The following is an 18,271-nucleotide window of genomic DNA, read 5'->3' as shown; positions in this document are numbered from 1 at the left end:
GACACACCCAGAACTGGTAACACCCATCTGGACCTTCATTGCAGACCGCTAGCAATTCATTCATAACTACTAGCAGGAATAATAGAGGAATGGAACAACATAGAGCCATAAGAATAGATGCTGCAGAAGTTACTAAAACAGACATGTCAGTAGAGGTGACGGGTCCTCTCCTAACATTGGTGCGATGAGGTCTTGTCATTATGTTCTTACTACTTTCTGCCCTCATCTTTGTGAAGCGACAGGTGTGAGTAGTGGAGTAATTAAGGAGATGGCTGTGACAACTTTCAAGATTGTAATTCTCCATTTCCTGTTATGACATACAGTAATTAAAGGGGTTGTCCAGCGTTAGAAAAACACGGCTGCTTTCTTCCACAAACAGCACCATGCCCGTCCATGGGTTGTGCCTGGCACTGCAACACAACTCCTTTGACATGAATGGTGTTGAGCTGTGCAATACCACACATAACCTGTGGACAGGCGTGGCGCTGTTTTTCAAAGAAAACGTGTTTTTTTTCCACTGTACTGTGATTTTATATTAGCATCAATTGTATTGCCTAAGAGGTGTTGATCATAGAGTATCCCACGGATGGGACCCCTGCAATTCACGATAAGTTGCAAGAAAACCTGGCACAAAGTGTTTACCCTGCAGTGCCTCCACAGGCCAAATTAAGAATTACATGGTGGCCACTGAAGTGGCATAGGGCATGGAGGGTCCTCCAGAGTGACTTTTTAAATCGCCTCTATCCATTCCGACTAATTGATAGAGGGTTGAATGGAGTATCTCCTCAGAGGGCCCCAGAGATCTCCACATTCATTGCTCTGCTAGATTTATTTCAAGCTGGCAGCTCGTGGGTGTGCCCTTTCTGCTGCAGCTCTCTTCCTATCACAGCTCAGGGGGCGTATCCTTCCTGCTGCAGCTGAAGGATGGAACTGAGCATCCACCTCAGAAGATGGACAGGGAAATTAGAAAAACAGCAAACAGCAGGTGGCGCTATACATACACATTTTATTGAATAACTCACTTGCTATACTACATTTCTAATTACATGCAATTACAAAAGTATTCAGATCCAAGGGCTGGTTTGTAAACTGTAGAATATTTTTGGTGAAACAACCCCTTTAACACTTCTTCTGACCTTCTTCACGCCAGAAGATAGGATCAGTGTGGGTTCCCAGGTCATAGACTTCCATCAATGCGATGCCCTGACAGGTTCTCCATGAAAGCTGTAAAGCTGGCCGATGGGGCAGTGTGGTCTGAATGGCAGCTATGGACAACCCCTCCACCTTCCATGATCCAAAGGTCCGATTAGTGCAGCATGGAGCATAAGCTGAATCAGTGCAGAGAACCTGGGATAAATGAGGTTCATGGGTGAAGGGTCAGAGACTTCTCCAGAGGTGTCATACGGTCCTCAGCCGCTTTTGGATTCACCCTCGAAGCTGAGCAAATAAGGTGCTATCTGCCACTCTGGTTCGGTGGAATCCCAGGACTGACAGGTCTTTACTTTTGTGCAAAAAGTGAACATACCGAAGGCCAGGTCCATAAGACTTGAATATATGAGAAACCTGAAACAGAAGGGTCATGGTATGAACGAGATGCTGGGAAAGTAGTTGCGTCTGATTGTTTTATGGCTATAAATGTCTGATAGTTGAGGGTCACAACTCGGAGAGCCCCTCTGTTGGGATCCTGGGGGTTTCCAAACCTTGTATAAGACATTTATGACGTATATCACATGAGGTGGAAAAAAACATTAGGCATTATTATGACCACTATGAAGAAAAATATATATACTGGGGGCACTATGGGGCCATTATATATACTGAGGACTCTATGGAGCCTTTATATATACCGGGGGCACTATGGAGCCTTTATATATACCAGGGGCACTATGGGGTCATCATATATACTGGGGGCACTATGGAGCCTTTATATATACTGAGGACTCTATGGAGCCTTTATATATACTGGGGGCACTATGGAGCCTATATATATACTGGGGGCACTATGGAGCCTATATATATACTGGGGCACTATGGAGCCTTTATATATACTGGGGGCACTATGGAGCCTATATATATACTGGGGCACTATGGAGCCTTTATATATACTGGGGGCACTATTGAGCCTTTATATATACCAGGGGCACTATTGGGTCATCATATATACTGGGGGCACTATGGAGCCTTTATATATAGTGGGGGCACTATGGAGCCTTTATATATACTGGGGGCACTATGGAGCCTTTATATATACTGGGGGCACTATTGAGCCTTTATATATACCAGGGGCACTATTGGGTCATCATATATACTGGGGGCACTATGGAGCCTTTATATATAGTGGGGGCACTATGGAGCCTTTATATATACTGGGGGCACTATGGAGCCTTTATATATACTGGGGGCACTATGGAGCCTTTATATATACCGGGGGCACTATGGAGCCTTTATATATACCAGGGGCACTATGGAGCCTTTATATATACCGGGGGCACTATGGAGCCTTTATATATACCAAGGGCACTATGGAGCCTTTATATATACCGGGGGAACTGTGGGGGCCATCATATATACTGGGGTCACTATGGGGCCCATCATATATACTGGGGTCACTATGGGGCCATTATATATACTAAGGTCACTATGGGGCGATTATATATAAAGTGGGCACTATGGGGCCATTATATATACTAGGGGCACTATAGGGCCATTATATATACTGGGGGCGCTATGGGGCCATTATATATACTGGGGGTACTATGGGGCCATTATATATACTGGGGGCGCTATGGGGCCATTATATATACTGGGGGCACTATGAGGCCTTTATATATATACTGGGGGCACTATGGGGCCATTATATATACTTAGGGCCCTATGGGTCCTTTATATATACTGGAGGCACTATGGAGCCATTATATATACTTGGGGCACTGTGAGGCCATTATATAAACTGGGGTCACTCTGGGGGCATTATATATACTAGTGGAACTATGGGGCCATTATATATACTAGTGCACTGTGCGGGATATTGTAGATACTGGGGGCACTATCAGGACAAGAATACAGGGGGCACTATGGGGCCTTACTATATACTGGGGGCATTGTGGGGGCTATTATATATACTGGGGGTACTGTAAGGACATATATACAGGGGGCACTATGGGGCCATTATATACATTGGGGTCACTATGGGGCCATTATACATACTGGGGGCACGATAAGGACATGTATACTGGGGCACTATAAGGACTATTATAGATACTGGGTGCACTATGGGGGTTATTATAGATAATGGGTGCACTATGGGGGTTATTATAGATGCTGGGTGCACTGTGAGGGCATGTATACTGGGGGCACTATGGGGCCTTTCTATATACTGGGTGCACTGTGCGGGGCTATTATAGATACTGGGGGCACTATAAGGACATGTATACAGGGGGCACTATGGGGGTTATTATTATAGATGCTGGGCGCACTGTGAGGGGCTGTTATAGATACTGGGGGTACTACAAGGGGCACTATGAAGACATATATACGGGGGCACTACTGGCCTTTCTATATACTGGGGACATTGTGGGAGCTTTTATAGATACTTAGGGCAATGCAAAGGTTGGAATAGAAAAAAAAAAATATATATATATATAAAATTCATCCGCTTTTAATGGCTATTTTTAACAGCCTTAAAAACAGATGATGCCAATAAATAGATGCACACACTGATGCGAAATGGCCGTGAAAAACTGAGAGTGTGTGAATGTAGCTTTAAGAACTGGTGCATGGTTTGGTAGGGTCACCCTGTTGTAGGGTTCCCTAAGGCGCTCCTGGTACTCACCATGTTCCATCCCTTCGGTTCCCCGCTCATGTCGTTTTCTGGGGTTAGGTCCAGTTGAGCTAAAATGGTTTTCTTGTCCTCCGCCAGTAACTTGACGTGAAGCTCATACACCTGTTTGTGGAGTTTGCTGTCTTCATACCTGCGTGACACACATTTCCCGTGAGACACAGAGTCCTACATCCAAAATACTCAAAGGGCATTTCCACCAAAAACAACAAATCTCTCCAGTCTACAGAAGACCCTTCTCCGGCTCTAGTATCACTCTACCTCCCCAGAAACTTACCAGTCCAGAACATAGATATCCGGCTGATAGGAGTCCAGCAACTCGGGCCAAAGACCTTCAGAGCTCAGATCCAACAGCTGCTCCTTCACACACCAACTGCAAATACCAAGCACACGTTACACCAGTGGAAGTAATCCTGGACACCGCCATATGTTTCCAGACCTAATGTCTTCTCAGCTGAAAACTACAAGGTTCTTGTATGGTGCAGGATCTCAGGACTGATGTGGCAAATCCATAGGACCCACTGAAGGCACCATAAATATCTGGTAGGTGGGGGTCTAATAATGTCCATGTGGCTTCTGTAAAGCAAGCCTCTGAATGCTGTTAAAGGCAGCTTGGGCAAGATGGCCGTCCTAGAATTATGTGCAGGATATAGAAAGAAAAAATGTACAAAAAAACTGAACAAAAAAACTGACTACAAAAATCCCTTTAAGGAGCTTGTCAGCACATGGAGCTGTAGTAGCACTCGTGACCACCAGGTGGCGACATATATCAATAGCATTTGCTTGCACTTTACCAACACCTGTGGTTCTTCCTTCTATACATGGCACACACATGTTTATGAAGGAATTTCTATGTAAACGGTTGTGATGGCGCCTGGGCTCTCTGCCTTGGACATGCGTCCGGTAAGAGACACATCTTACACTAGTGTAAAATGCATACCTCCCAACTTTTGAAAATCACAAAGAGGGATAATATATGTCGGCATGCATTGCGGCGATTTTGTTCATATTAGGCCACGCCTCTAACTCCGCCCAAAGCACAATTACTGACCCCCGTCACAACTGCAGTAGCTGGGGATCGGTTAGGTGAGTGTTAATTCCTTTCGTTTTTTACAGCATGTGGACCCCCTGGGACAATTTTTTCTTGCGCTTCAAGATCCATTTAAATATTAGCACATAAATGATGAGATTATAGATATTTTAAGGTAGAAATTGCACAAAATAATGAAGTTCTGGTCTAATATACAGGTAGAAACCGTACAGATAGTTTAGGAAGGAGCAATTTAGTAAATTTATTAATGCACATTTATGCATTCATTCCCCAGGTCAAAAAGAGGGACATTTAAGGGTCAAGCAGGGACAGAGGGATTTGGGTCAAAAAGAGGGACTGTCCCTCCAAAAGAGGGACACTTGGGAGGTATGGTAAAATGTGTAAAACCCCAGAGTGGTATTACCATTTCTACACCCTGCTACTGTCTTTAACTGCTAACCACAATGCCATCTGTGTATTTATTCCAGGTCCTTTATCACTGTGCATTAATATTATTGCTCTGAAACTGTTATGTTCATGTTATATGCCTGGTTCACCAGTAGGTGGCAGCAGATATATGGTAGAGAGATCTTTTGATAGAATGGAACTTACCAGTCCATTCCCCCCCCCCCCCTTTTGGGCAGAAGTGGGCTAGTCCCATTTCCTACCAAGACAGGGGCAGCAGGAAGTGTCTAGTCAGTCTAAGCGAGGGCAGCGTCAGATGCAGACGTGCCATGATGTAGCAGCTGCAGAGGCCCCCCTGCTGCAGCAGGAGTCCCTCCAGAGGGAAGCAGCTCATAGAGCACCATGACTCCTCATCAATTTACAGACAGAATATTGCGAGGGGGTCAATAGCCAAAGGCACCCTACTGCAGAAATACTAGAACAGTCCTAAAGAAGAGCTGCCAGACTAAGGGTACTTTCAAACTTGCGTCAGAGGATTCCGGCAGGCAGTTCCGTCGCCGGAACTGCCTGCCGAATCCGGCAATCTGGACACAAACGGATGCATTTGTGAGATGGATCCGGATGCGGATCCGTCTCACAAATGCATTGCAATACCGGATCAGTCTTTCCGGTTGTCATCCGGAAAAACGGATCCGATATTTATTTTTTTCTCATTTTTAAAGATCTGCGCATGCGCAGACCGCAAGACCGGATCCGTTTTTCCGGAAAACTTGGGACGGGATCCGGCATTAATGCATTTCAATGTAAATTAATGTGTTCAGGATTTTTGGCCGGAGAGAAAACTGCACCATGCTGCGGTATTTTCTCCGGCCAAAAAACGTAAGAGGGACTGAACTGATGCATCCTGATGCATACTGAACGGAATGCTCTCTATTCAGAATGCATTAGGATAAAACTGGTTAGTTTTTTTCCGGCAAGCGTGGCTTAAAAGGGGGGAAAAGTTGCAATTTTTGCAAGACTTGTGCCATAATTTGCGACTTTTCTACATCAGAAATCTTGGGTAGAAGCTTGAATAAATAACACCCCCCATTGCGTGTTCAGTGTAAGTGTAGGGTCATAATCAGCTTAAACTGTGACCAAAGTTAGAACCCAATCCAGAACTGCATGGCATCAGTACCGCAGAGCCAAGGTAGTGCCCATAACACCATAACACCCATGTATAAGGGCTCATGCACACGACCGTATGCCCTCGGAGACATACGGTCTGTGAGCGGGCCATATGTCCCAGAGCGGCATACATCGTGCGCACAGGAGCGCACAGCATCATAGATTACTATGATGCTGTGCACATCAGGCCACCCGCGGGAGTATTGTCCTGCACTCATATGATCTTATGAGTAACCTATGATGCTGTGCGCTCCTGTGCGCATGATGTATGCCGCTCCGGGACATATGGCCCGCTCACGGACCGTATGTCTCGGAGGGAATACGGTCGTGTGCATGAGTCCTAACACCGAGACATAAGGAGATACAGCAGGAGTCCCTAGACCAGGGATGTCAGACTTGTGGCCCTCCAGCTGTTGCAAAACTACAACTTCCATCATGTACAGACAGCCTACTGCTATCAGGGCATGCTAGGTGTTTTACTTTTGCAACAGCTGGAGGACCTCCGAATTTGTCATCCCTGCCCTAAACTTTTATGGGTGCCGCAGGTCTGTACGGAGCTATGATACAATACATTGGCTCAGACCTTGAAAGTCCAAAAATACAAATCAGTGGTCAAGGGGTAAAGAAGTCTGATGGTACTGAGCCCTGGTGGATAAGTGAGAAGGTCACCTACCTGTACTCGGGGAGATAGCAGACCACCACACCTGGAGGAACGTTACTTCTATCCACAGGGATTTCTTCAGTACTTATTTGCCAGCCACTGAAATCACCTGAGAAGAAAAAAGGCATTGAGTGAACATCTACATACAGGAGCAGGACTATAGAAGTACAGGCCTCTTCTTGACATTTGGGCAGATGACATAGAATAATAGGGCTGTGCCTGTGTTGCGTGATTTTGTTTGTAGATCATCTGAGGAGGGAAAAGCAGCTGCCAAACACATCTGATGCCACTTATCTCCAAGATATTAGAACAGTTTAAGGTTGGGGTTTACATGGGATCTTGAGCGCTACACTCATTGTTCAACTGAAAGTAGTTGCAGCACGACTTGCAAGTTGGCCCCAGAATCAGAAAAACAATCCAGTGCTGGACTTGTTTGGATTCTGAGGTCGCAATCATTTGCGATTAGCGCTGCATCTCCATCCAGTTCAATGGCCAGTGATTACCATCGATTTCCTGCCGTGTCGCGTACAGAAGCAGGAAATGGAGCAGAACGGGGACCTGGGCACTGTCGCAACAGCAGGGGAGTATAAGATGTTTTACTGTTTCCAACCATTGCCCAAAGTGGAGCTTTTAATTACCCTCGAATATCCTTTAACTGCATTGATTAAGAAATCAGTGCACTATCCTTTTGAAAAAAACTGATTTGGGAAATCTCAGACCAGATTCCAAGATCATCTAGGATTTGAGGAACCCTGGTTGGGAAACACAGAGCTACTCAACATGATGGCCTAGAACCCTCTAGATGAAAATATGGTGGGGATTTTTTTAAAGAACATGTATATTTACGAGACCTCAGATTCGCTACTAACAAAATACACAATAAAATGATGAACGATATACAAAGTTGCCTTCTCTAGTAAATCATCCCTATATCAAAGAAAGAAAGAACATCAAAATAGCAGAATGCAGAAGAAGACGTAGACAGACACAAGACAGGAATCTTCCCTACAAGACACCAGTCAACAGAAAGGAGCTCATATCATTCATCAGAAGTATACCATACAGGAGAGTGCCTCTTCTTACAAGCCACCCATACCTCCTACCTACCTGTATTTTTTTGGATTGCAGAAGTGACAAGTTTATGTTCTATCAAGAAGCATCTCCATGCTATGCTACATAATTCTTAAAAAAATTGAATGAAAAATGAATGTACCCGGGTCAGCATTTTCATGGTGGCTGGTTCCCTTTAAGCTTGTCATCATCCCTCAAAGCTCAAGCTGGGTCAGTACAGTGATTAGGAGACTGTCCTAGGTACAACACCCAACATGTAGGAACTGCTTATAAGTCTGTCTGAAAATGCCATGTATATTAGCTACTTTCCACCACAATTTCAGGTTCCTCATGGTTGTCCTCCTGAAGTTAGCTTAGACTGTTAGCTTAGACCTACTACCTGGAAGAACCTATGTCTGCTTTCAGGTCTGTGAGGCAACCATGCAGCATCCTAAAATGCCCCACAACCCCTAAGGCTGTTTTCTCTAGGTAAAGGAAGCCTGTCCGCTACATGCATTAGATACCTGTTGACCGAATGTTTTTGGGCCGGCAGGTATCGTTCCAGATGCTGTCATCTACCACTGGACCGTTCTGACCTTGTCGATTCCCGGGAAGAACTAAAGCAGATTGAAAACCTATAGGCCAATTTTTACTTCCTGCTATGTCCGTTTGAAGGTAGAGCCTGCTGAAAACAATCTAATCTGACCACAAACCTCTAAAATGTTCAAGCAATTTTAGGGAGTTGTCAAAGATGCTGAAGGAAAACACAGAAATTATGGGAGCGATGCATTGGGTGTGAGCTGGAAAATGAGAGGAACTAGACAACACCGAGCAGGTAGAAACTTGATTAGCAGAAGAGTAGAAGAGGAGAGCAGTACAACTTTCTGACACATACCTAATGTCTCCAGGGGCTTCTTCTCTGGGGGTGGGTCGCATTCTTCTTGTGGAGGAGGCTGCGTGGTGGATAAACCTAGGGAGGTAACACAGACATGAGAATACAGGCTAGAGCTTGTCTTGAAGCAAAGGGACGATAGAAGAGAATACAGAAAAAAGTAGACCAAGAGACATCTTCTGTCAACATAACACATCAATCTTACGAAAGTTTTAATGTTTTTGAAAAATTTGGATTGATAGTAATATTTTAGGCAGAAGGAGCCTGAGCATGTGTAACGCCCCAGAGTGGCATTACCACTTCAGCACCCTGCTACTATCTCTAATGGGCTAACAAAACATCATCTTATGTATTTTGTTCAGGTCCTGTACACTGTGCATTTCTAATGTTTGCAACTGTTATGTTCACATGTAATGTGCCTGGTTTACCAGCAGGTGGCAGCATACATGGCAGAGCTGTACATGGGTAGAATGGAGCTTTCCATTCCATTCTAACCCCCTGCCCCCCCTTGTGGAGGAGTGGGTGAGTCCTACTTCCTGCAGGAAGGGTGGGGACCAGTGAGAGTCAGTCTAGCTTACCCCCTGCTAGGGGACAGGTGTGCAGGGGGCACATCTCTGCTGGACATGCCCAAGCCAGCCAGAGCACCCTCAGCTCTGCTGGCCATGGAGGCCAAAGCTTAGAGCCTCAGGAGCTAGTAGGAAAGTGCCCTGTCCTAATCTAGAGACAGACCATACAAAGAGAAGTGCAGCATACAAGAAGAAGCAAGGTCATACAGTCAGCATGTCAGTACAGCAGAGTTGAGTTTGCCTGCCAGTTTTAATGCTAAAGCCTGCTGGGACCAAGACAAAGTCTGTAAACCGTTTTGGAGAACTTTTATGCAAAGTAAAGCTGCTGTACAACTACATACAAGGTCTGGACTAAATTTTTTCTTGCAAATTCCTCAACTATTCCCCCTTTTTATTGCTTCGGAGCGAAAGTCTGGGGTCCAGCCATATCCAGGTAGGAGCACCGTGACACACCTAAAGGGACATTTTAGGCCGCACTATACCACTCGGCATTCCTATACCTGGCTCGCATTGCATAGAGGGCCCCAGGGGGAGGCTCCCGTTGCACATGCATGGTGGGAACCTGTGCAAGATGGACAAACAAGGAAGGGGGTAACCACCAGATCTATCTGACCCTCGACTGGGGAAGGGGGGTGAATGACTAGCGGGAAGGTAAAATCGTTTGTGCTCGGACATGCTATTGTTATGCATTCCTTACATACAGAGGTGAACTAGTAAATGTATGGGACAGATCTTACCTTCTGGATTTGGGCTTTTCAGAAAGTTTCTTCCAAAGGGTCTCTTCTTGTAGATGTCTTTCCAGTTGGCATTGTCTGGCAAGACTATTGCCCTCTCCTTTAGACGCCATTCCTTGTCACACAAGTCTAACCAGCCCTGAGCATTCTCTGGTTCTTTCTCCACCACTGGAGTAAGATCTGCTAAGTGCTGAACTGTGTCCCTCTGTGGCTCCTGTTGTGAAGTTTTCCATTTGGGTGATTTTGGTCCCTTAGTTGTCTCTTTATGCTTTTCCTGTTCAAGTGCGGTCTCTTGAGGCTTTTCTTGTTCCTGGTCCAGTCTTATCGGCTTCTCTAATTCTTGAGCTGTTTGTTTGCACTTCCCTTGTTCCAGAGATGTCACTTTAGGATCCTCCTGTCCTGGAGATGTCACATTGGCTGTCATTTTAGGCTTTTCTTGTCCCTGAGTTGTCCCTGTAGACTTCTCCTGTTCCTGAGATGTAGGTTTAGGCTTCTCCAATTCAAGGGCTGTCACATAAGGCTTCTCTTGTACGTGAACTGTCGCTCTTGGCTTTTCTGGTCCCTGAGAAGTCACTGCTGACCTTTCCTGTTCCTGAGATGACATTTTGGACTTCTCTGGTTCTCCAGCAATCACTTTGTTCTCTTCCTCCTGAGTAGCAGTCTCTTTGGGCTTCTCCTGTTGTTGAGCAGTCACTACAGGCTTCTCCTGTAACTGGGCTGTCACCTTAGGCTTCTCCTGTTCTTCTTGCTTCTCTTGAACCTGTGCTGTCACTTTGGGCTTGTCACATTCTCCAGTAGTCACTATGGGCTTCTCTTGTATTTGTATTGTTACTTTAGCTGTCTCCTGTTCTTGAGTATTTTCTTTGGGCTTCCCAAGTACTTTAGACTTCTCCTGTTCATGCACACTCTCTTTGAGCTTCTCATCTACCTGGAACGTCACTTTAGCCTTCTTCTGTTCTTCAGAAGTCTCTCTGGGCCTTTCGGGTGCCTGAGCTGTCACTTCAGGTTTCTCTTGTACCTGGGCTGTCACATCGGGCTTCTCCTGTTCCTTAGCAGTCACTTTGGGCTTTTCTTGTACCTTGACTGTCACTTTAGGCGTCTCCTGTTCTTGAACAATCTCTTTGGGCTTTTCTTGTACCTGTACAGTCACTTCAGGTATTTCTTGTACCAGGGCTCTCACTTTAGGCTTCTCCTGTTCTTCAGCAGTCTCTTTGGGGCTTTCTTGTACCTGAACAGTTACTTTAGGCTTCTCCTGTACATGAGCAGTCTCTTTGGGCTTTTCTTGTACCTGAGCAGTCACTTTAGGCTTCTCCTGCTCCTGAACAGTCTTTTTAGGCTTCTCCTGTTCCTGAGCAGTCTCTTTCATCTTTTCTTGTACTTGAGCAGTCACTTTACACTTCTCTTTTTCCTGAGCAGTCACTTCAGGCTTCTGCTGTTCCTGAGCAGTCTCTTTGGGCTTTTCTTGTACCTGAACAGTCACTTTAGGCTTCTCTTGTACCTGGGCAGTCACTTTAGGCTTCTCCTGTTCCTGAGCAGTCTCTTTAGGCTTCTCCTGTTCCTGAGCAGTCTCTTTAGGCGTTTCTTGTACCTGAGCAGTCACTATAGGCTTCTGCTGTTCCTGAGCAGTGATTTTAGGTTTCTCTTGTTCCTGAGCAGTCTCTTTGGGCTTTTCTTGAACCTGAACAGTCACTTTAGGCTTCTCTTGTACCTGTGCAATCACTTTAGGCTTCTCCTGTTCCTGAGCAGTCTCTTTAGGTGTTTCTTGTACCTGAGCAGTCACTATAGGCTTCTGCTGTTCCTGAGCAGTGATTTTAGGTTTCTCTTGTTCCTGAGCAGTCTCTTTGGGCTTTTCTTGTACCTGGACAGTCACTTTAGGCTTCTCTTGTACCTGTGCAATCACTTTAGGCTTCTCCTGTTCCTGAGCAGTCTCTTTAGGCGTTTCTTGTACCTGAGCAGTCACTATAGGCTTCTGCTGTTCCTGAGCAGTGATTTTAGGCTTCTCTTGTTCCTGAGCAGTCTCTTTGAGCTTTTCTTGTACCTGTGCAATCACTTTAGGCTTCTCCTGTTCCTGAGCAGTCTCTTTGGGCTTTTCTTGTACCTGAACAGTCACTTTAGGCTTCTCTTGTACCTGTGCAATCACTTTAGGCTTCTCCTGTTCCTGAGCAGTCTCTTTTGGCTTTTCTTGGACCTGAGCAGTCACTTTAGGCTTCTCTTGTACCTGAGCAGTCACTTCAGACTTGTGCTCCTCAGCACTCTCCTTTTGGCCCTGCTTCTCAGCTGCTTGTACTGGTTTCGTCGCTCTCAGCTCCTCGGGTAGACCTTGGTGTTTGGCGTGTCTGTCAAGACTTTTCTTTGTCCTCACATTTCTCTTCTTCTCCTCTTTCTGGTCTCCTTCCTTGTCCTCTTTCTGGTCCCCTTTCTTCGGTGTTTCTTCAGGGTCCCCCTCTCTCTTCTGTCCTGGAATTGCCACCTTTTTGCTTCCTTCCTGGTCTTTGGTGACACCTACACCAACGCCTGTGTCTTCTGTAAATTGACTCTTCCCGACCAACTGGTGTTCTCCTACTACAGAGCAAAGAGACACCCCCACTGAGTCTTCCCTCCGGCCATCTTTTCCCGAGCCCCCGACTCCCCCCTCTTGTTCCGAGCAGTCACTCATTGCTCCGTCTGCTCTCTCTCTTCTTCCAGGTGTTTTTAAGGTGCTGCTGCTGCTCCTCCTTCCCGGAGAGGAGACTTGGAGTGTAGGTGTGTGACACGATGAGTAGTAGAGAGGAGGGAGTGTCGGCACAGAAGGCAGGGTTATGTCATCTGCTGAACAGGCAGGTCATTGTGTTCAGTGTGACTCCTGCGCTCATGCACGACAAGCTTGAAATTATTCTGGAGCATCTTATGTTGTGCTGTTCCTCTATTATTCCTACTAGACATTTATAAACAAAAGTCCATCTGGGTGTTACCAGTCAGGGGTATGTCCCTGCACAGTCTGTCACCGTCACAGGTGTAGGCTAGCTTTATTTGTAAACTTCTAGCAGGAATAATACAGGAATGGCACAACGTACCATCATAAGAATGGATGCTCCAGAATTGTTATTACATGGCGAGTGCAAGTAGTTACTAATACAGACAGGAGAGGTTAGAGGCCCTCTTTAAATACAGACAAGAGGGATCGGGTGCAGAAAGGTGCATATGTGTCAATATCAACATTCATATTTAATTGTGACCAGGGTCAGACTGAACCACCAGAGTTACAGAGGATCCCCCGGTGGGCTTGTGCTCTCAGCAGAACCCCCAACTCCATTTGGAGGAGTAGAATAAAAAGTGGTCCGCTTTTATTCAAAAGCAGCATCACTCTAGAACAGGCATGCTCAACCTGTGGCCCTCCAGCTGTCGAAAAACTATAACTCCCATTATTCCCAGACAGCCTACAGCTATCAGCCTACAGAAGGGCATGGTGGGAGTTGTAGTTTTCCTACAGCTGGAGGGCCGCAGGTTGAGTATCCCTGCTCTAGAATGACGACAAGCTGCAATACCCAATATAGCCCACAATCATTAGTGGCACTCTTAACAATTCTGGAACATCTATTCTTATGACTCTATGATGTGCCATTCCTTTATTAATCCTGCTAGAAGTTTTAAATGAATTGCTAGCAGTTTGCATTAAAGGTCCAACTGGGTGTCACCAGTTAGGGGGGGGGGGGTCCCTGCACAGTCTGACACTGGCAGCACTGATTGGATAGTGTCAGTCTATACAGGGACACACACCCCAGCTGGTAACACCCAGCTGGACCTTCATTGTGGACTGCTAGCAATTCATTCATAACTTCTAGCAGGAATTATAGAGGAATGGCACAACATAAGAATAGATACGCCAGAATTGTTATTACATGAGGAATGCAATGCAAGTACTAAAACAGACATGTCAGGAGAGGGGACGGGTGCTGGTTAAGTAATAATTCGAGTAGTCTAGGTTCCCCTCTTAGGGTGGCCTGTGGGGTCGGTGTGATGGGCCGCACTAGTTCTCTGTAGCACATAAAGGTGACAGGTTGTCAGGCTTTCCAGCGGGTGAACACGTATGATGTAAGAATGAGACTGCCTGCCCTGTAAAGAGCGCAGAGCGGTCTCTTTATGAGGAATACGTGAGGCCTGTGTGTTGTTATAGCAGAGAGGTGTGATCGCTGCTGGGTTCACAGTTCCATAGTCTGTAATGTGCCCTCCCTGGTGACTCACTGACACTGTGCACTCATACAGCCGCCCCGCTGCACATGCGCTAGGGGCTCTACTTTAGGCCAGGGTGTGCAAATACTGAGCAATCATTACCAAGTGCCGAGGCCTGCCTTCCTGGGCTGATTGTACTTACCTGATCAGCTCAAAATCTCACCCCTGGACTTTTTTTCTAGGGTGATTTAATTTCAATTTTTTGCTCAATATCGTCACCTTCTGACTGTAACTAGCCATAGACGATCTTATATTTCTTACCCATTCAATGGATCACATGGGAGACATACTGGGGGAGATTCATCCTAGAAACCAATCAGATTCCACCTTTCATTTTTCACAGCTCCTTTGTAAAATGAAAGGTGGAATCTGATTGGTTGCTATGGGCAAGTCAGCCAGTTCTACTTTACACCAGTTTGATAAAGAACTCTATAAAAGTCTTTGGGGAAGAATGATCAAAACTGGTGTAAAGGAAAGCGGGCTTAGTCGCGCCTAGCAACCAATCAGATTCCACCTTTCATTTTCCAAAGGAGCTGTGAAAAATGAAAGGTGGAATCTGATTGGTTGCTATGGGCAACTAAGCCATTTCTCCTTTACACCTGTTTGATAAATGACCCCATTAATTTTGTTAGGCCTCATGCACACGACCGTTGTTTTGGTCCGCATCCGAGCCGCAGTATTTGCGGCTTGGATGCGGACCCATTCACTTCAATGGGGCCTCAAAAGATGCGGACAGCTCTCCGTGTGCTTTCCGCATCCGTTGCTCCGTTCCGTGGCAAAAAAAATATAACCTGTCTTATTCTTGTCCGTTTTGCAGAAAAGAATAGGCAGTTATATTAATGGCTGCAATTTGCGGACCACAAAACACACAACGGTCGTGTGCATGAGGCCTTAGGGGAAGCCGTGACCAGCCAAGCATTCATAGCATTACATGGCAGCCATTCCTAGAGGGGGTGGACTACCCTCTGCCCCCTGATCAGCGCTGAACATGAAGGAATTACTGAGTACAAAGGCCCTTTTGTTCATGGGTCTCAGTTCACAGGACCCGTCCGCCGTGAATCTTTTCACTAGAATATTGCAATACCAAACACAACCAGTGGCCAGGGAAGGGGCGCTATAAGAAGAAAAATCTGAATGTAATGCACAAAGCAGGGGCGATGGCGTAATGAGATCTCCGCACCTTTTGGGGTGGGGGGGGGGGGGTCCCACAATTTGCCAAATTGAATAAAGGACCCAGATTGGACTTGATTGAGGAGCACTTAGACTGGAGGCCTTCTCTCCAGATACAATGGTCTAGAAATTGCCCTGTACTTGGCGTGTCTGTGAATCACGGGGGGAGATTTGTTATCTTCTTTTATGATTATTATTATGATATTTCTATGCAGAGAGACAGGCTGATCCAGTCCGCCATCGCCGCTCCCATTGTCGCCATCTGCCACGATGTGATGTAGTCTGTACAGACCTTTTATTCTTCATTTATTCAAGCAGCTATTCTTGTCTTTTGTGTCCCCGTTTCAGGACTGATATATTTAAAGGGCAAGTCCGCTGCCTATTTACACAGTTAAAAGGGTATTTCTTGGGTGTGACCGCTCTTTCCTTCATTAGGTGGGACGTCCGCCATGTTCCCCTTATCTGGTATGTGTCAGCATCGTTAACCGAGACTTTTTTTTTTTAGCCCGTGCTTTAATCCCAGGTGCTCTCTTCCTTCGCTTTGGCTGAGGGTGGCCACTTGTCCCCTTCTCGGAGGGATGGGGATTGGTTTATGGAGAGGGCTTGTGACAGGCCGCATCCCTCTGCACTTTTTTTGTGTGGCGCGTCGCACTTTTTATGGGTGAAGTATCGTTAATTTCTGGCGATAATTTGTTTTCCCTTAGTCCTAACAGCAGCACAGATGGGGGTTTAACTACCCCCTGTGGACTGGTAGGACTGGCGGAAGTTTAATGAGCCCAAGTACCAATAATAAACTTTACCCCCCTACAAAAGGAGGGAACCGCCCCCCAGCCCACTGTGTTTATAGCAAGAATAACTTTACTAGGGTGGGATATTTGTGTGCTGCTGTTAGGACTAAGGGAAAACAAATTATCGCCAGAAATTAACGATTCCCTTACGTCCTACCAGCAGCACAGATGGGGAGATAGCAAGAAGAACCCCTAAGGAGGGCCCTCATGCCTGGCAGAACTAAGAATAGTCTGCCCAAAGGCCAAAAACTCAGCTACCCGGGCATCCAGTCTGTAGTGGGAGATGAAGGTAGATTCAGAGCTCCAGGAGGCAGATTTACAGATTACATCCAGAGGAAGGAGACTTCTTTCAGCAAAAGAAGTAGAGACGGCCCTAATGGAATGGGCCTTCTCAAACTCTGGAGGATCCAATGCCTGAGAAACGAAGGACTCTCTTATGGCCTCCTTAATCCAGCGACTAATAGAAGTCTTGGACGCCTTACGGCCTTTAGACAGGATAAAGAGGTTCTCATCTATCCTGAACTCCCTAGATCTATCCACATAGATCTGGAGGCATCTCGAGATATCCACGGATGTTTGACTGGATCTCTGGAGGAGGTAGAAAGAGAATACAAAACACAGTGGGCTGGGGAGGCGGTTCCATCCTTTATAGGGGAGTAAAGTTTATTATTGGTACTTGGGCTCATTAAACTTCCGCCGGTCCTACCAGTCCACGGGGGACTGTGCTGCTGGTAGGACGTAAGGGAAAGTCACGTTCCTCAGGCTTTTAGTAAGGGCTCATGCACCCGAGTGTGTGGGTCCCGTGCCGTTGCTGCGGACCGCAATGCACAGGTACCGACCGACTGCACGCCGTTAGCGGATGCGCACCCATTCACTTAAAGATACGTTCCGCACTGCAAAAAAAGAGTGTTTGCGGTTCGGAGGCATGGACTGAAATCCCATGGAAGTGTTTCGTAGTGCTTCCGATCCGTGCCTCCACTCCGTATCTTGCAGATTTTCAGACCCGTTCAAGTCTGCATCCGCAGTAAAGCTTGCAGGCGGCTGGTGCCCATATATTGCAGACCCGGTGTTTGCAGGCCACAACAATGGCACGGGACACACACGGTCGTGTCTCTCGTGTGTGTTTTGCGGACCTGCAAAACACAGACACTGGCCGTGTGCACTTCACATCATGGTGCGGACCCACTAACTAAAACGGGTCCACGATCCACATGTTGCAGCCAACGATAGGCCATGTCCTATCTTTTGTGGCGTGGCCACACAGACATGTCCTAACATGTCCGCAACACTGGGTCTGCACCAAGATGAGGGGGGGGGGGGGGGGACAAGGCCAGTGTCCGCGTATTGCGGTCCGCAAAATGGACATGGTTGTGTGAATGCACTCTTAAAAAAAAGTGGTTAAAAAAATTCCATGGGGCGGGGGTTCTGCATGCTGGTGTATGACGTGGCTAACTTACCTACTTCGTAACCGTAACGTTATCTTGTTCTGATCCTGAGTTACCACTTGTATTATAGTCAAGGACTGCATTTCTAATTCTGCTGCCTTCAGAGCAGAACTCTCCCAGGATTCTGTGCTGAGCCAATCAAGGTATGGACAGAGAGATTTTGCTGATTTGCATTCTGGAAGTAATGTACTGCACTATAGCAGCTCCGCTAACCTGTAAGGGGTGCACATACCTACAAACAGCAGAACTGTGGATGCAGCTCTGAAGTATCATGTAGCACAAGTAATGTAATTTAATAAATTCACATCGTTACTTA

The 18,271-nt window shown here is 46.3% G+C and overlaps 1 protein-coding gene across 3 annotated transcripts; it reads right to left on the bottom strand.

The window, feature by feature from the left end:
- Nucleotides 1–1,004: 1,004 nt before the first annotated feature.
- LOC120978279 (adhesive plaque matrix protein-like) lies at nt 1,005–13,042 on the bottom strand. Of its 3 annotated transcripts, none has more exons than XM_040406519.1 (7): nt 11,842–13,042; nt 10,347–11,661; nt 9,047–9,121; nt 7,114–7,210; nt 4,116–4,211; nt 3,833–3,971; nt 1,005–1,563 (listed from the first exon to the last, which is right to left on the bottom strand). In XM_040406519.1, exons 1-7 carry the CDS (start codon nt 12,997–12,999, stop codon nt 1,426–1,428), a joined length of 3,018 nt encoding a protein of 1,005 aa, XP_040262453.1. In that variant the 5' UTR covers nt 13,000–13,042; the 3' UTR covers nt 1,005–1,425. The 3 variants fall into 3 exon arrangements, with proteins under 3 accessions (XP_040262453.1, XP_040262452.1, XP_040262451.1); XM_040406518.1 differs by having other exon boundaries at nt 10,347–12,231; nt 12,382–13,042; XM_040406517.1 differs by having other exon boundaries at nt 10,347–13,042.
- Nucleotides 13,043–18,271: the final 5,229 nt, after the last annotated feature.

The sequence above is a fragment of the Bufo bufo genome, chromosome 8, assembly GCF_905171765.1.
Source record: "Bufo bufo chromosome 8, aBufBuf1.1, whole genome shotgun sequence".
NCBI lineage: Eukaryota > Metazoa > Chordata > Amphibia > Anura > Bufonidae > Bufo > Bufo bufo.
Note: the sequence above shows the minus strand (reverse complement) of the source record. Positions and strands in the feature narration are given on the sequence as shown.

Excerpts from the sequence above, each read along its gene's own strand:
- LOC120978279 (XM_040406517.1), bottom strand. The coding sequence starts at position 12,999 with ATGAGTGACTGCTCGGAACAAGAGGGGGGAGTCGGGGGCTCGGGAAAA. Across the intron at positions 7,211-9,046 it reads GAAGCCCCTGGAGACATTAG|GTGATTTCAGTGGCTGGCAA; the intron begins GTATGTGTCAGA and ends TTTTCTTCTCAG. Across the intron at positions 4,212-7,113 it reads TGCTATCTCCCCGAGTACAG|TTGGTGTGTGAAGGAGCAGC; the intron begins GTAGGTGACCTT and ends TGGTATTTGCAG.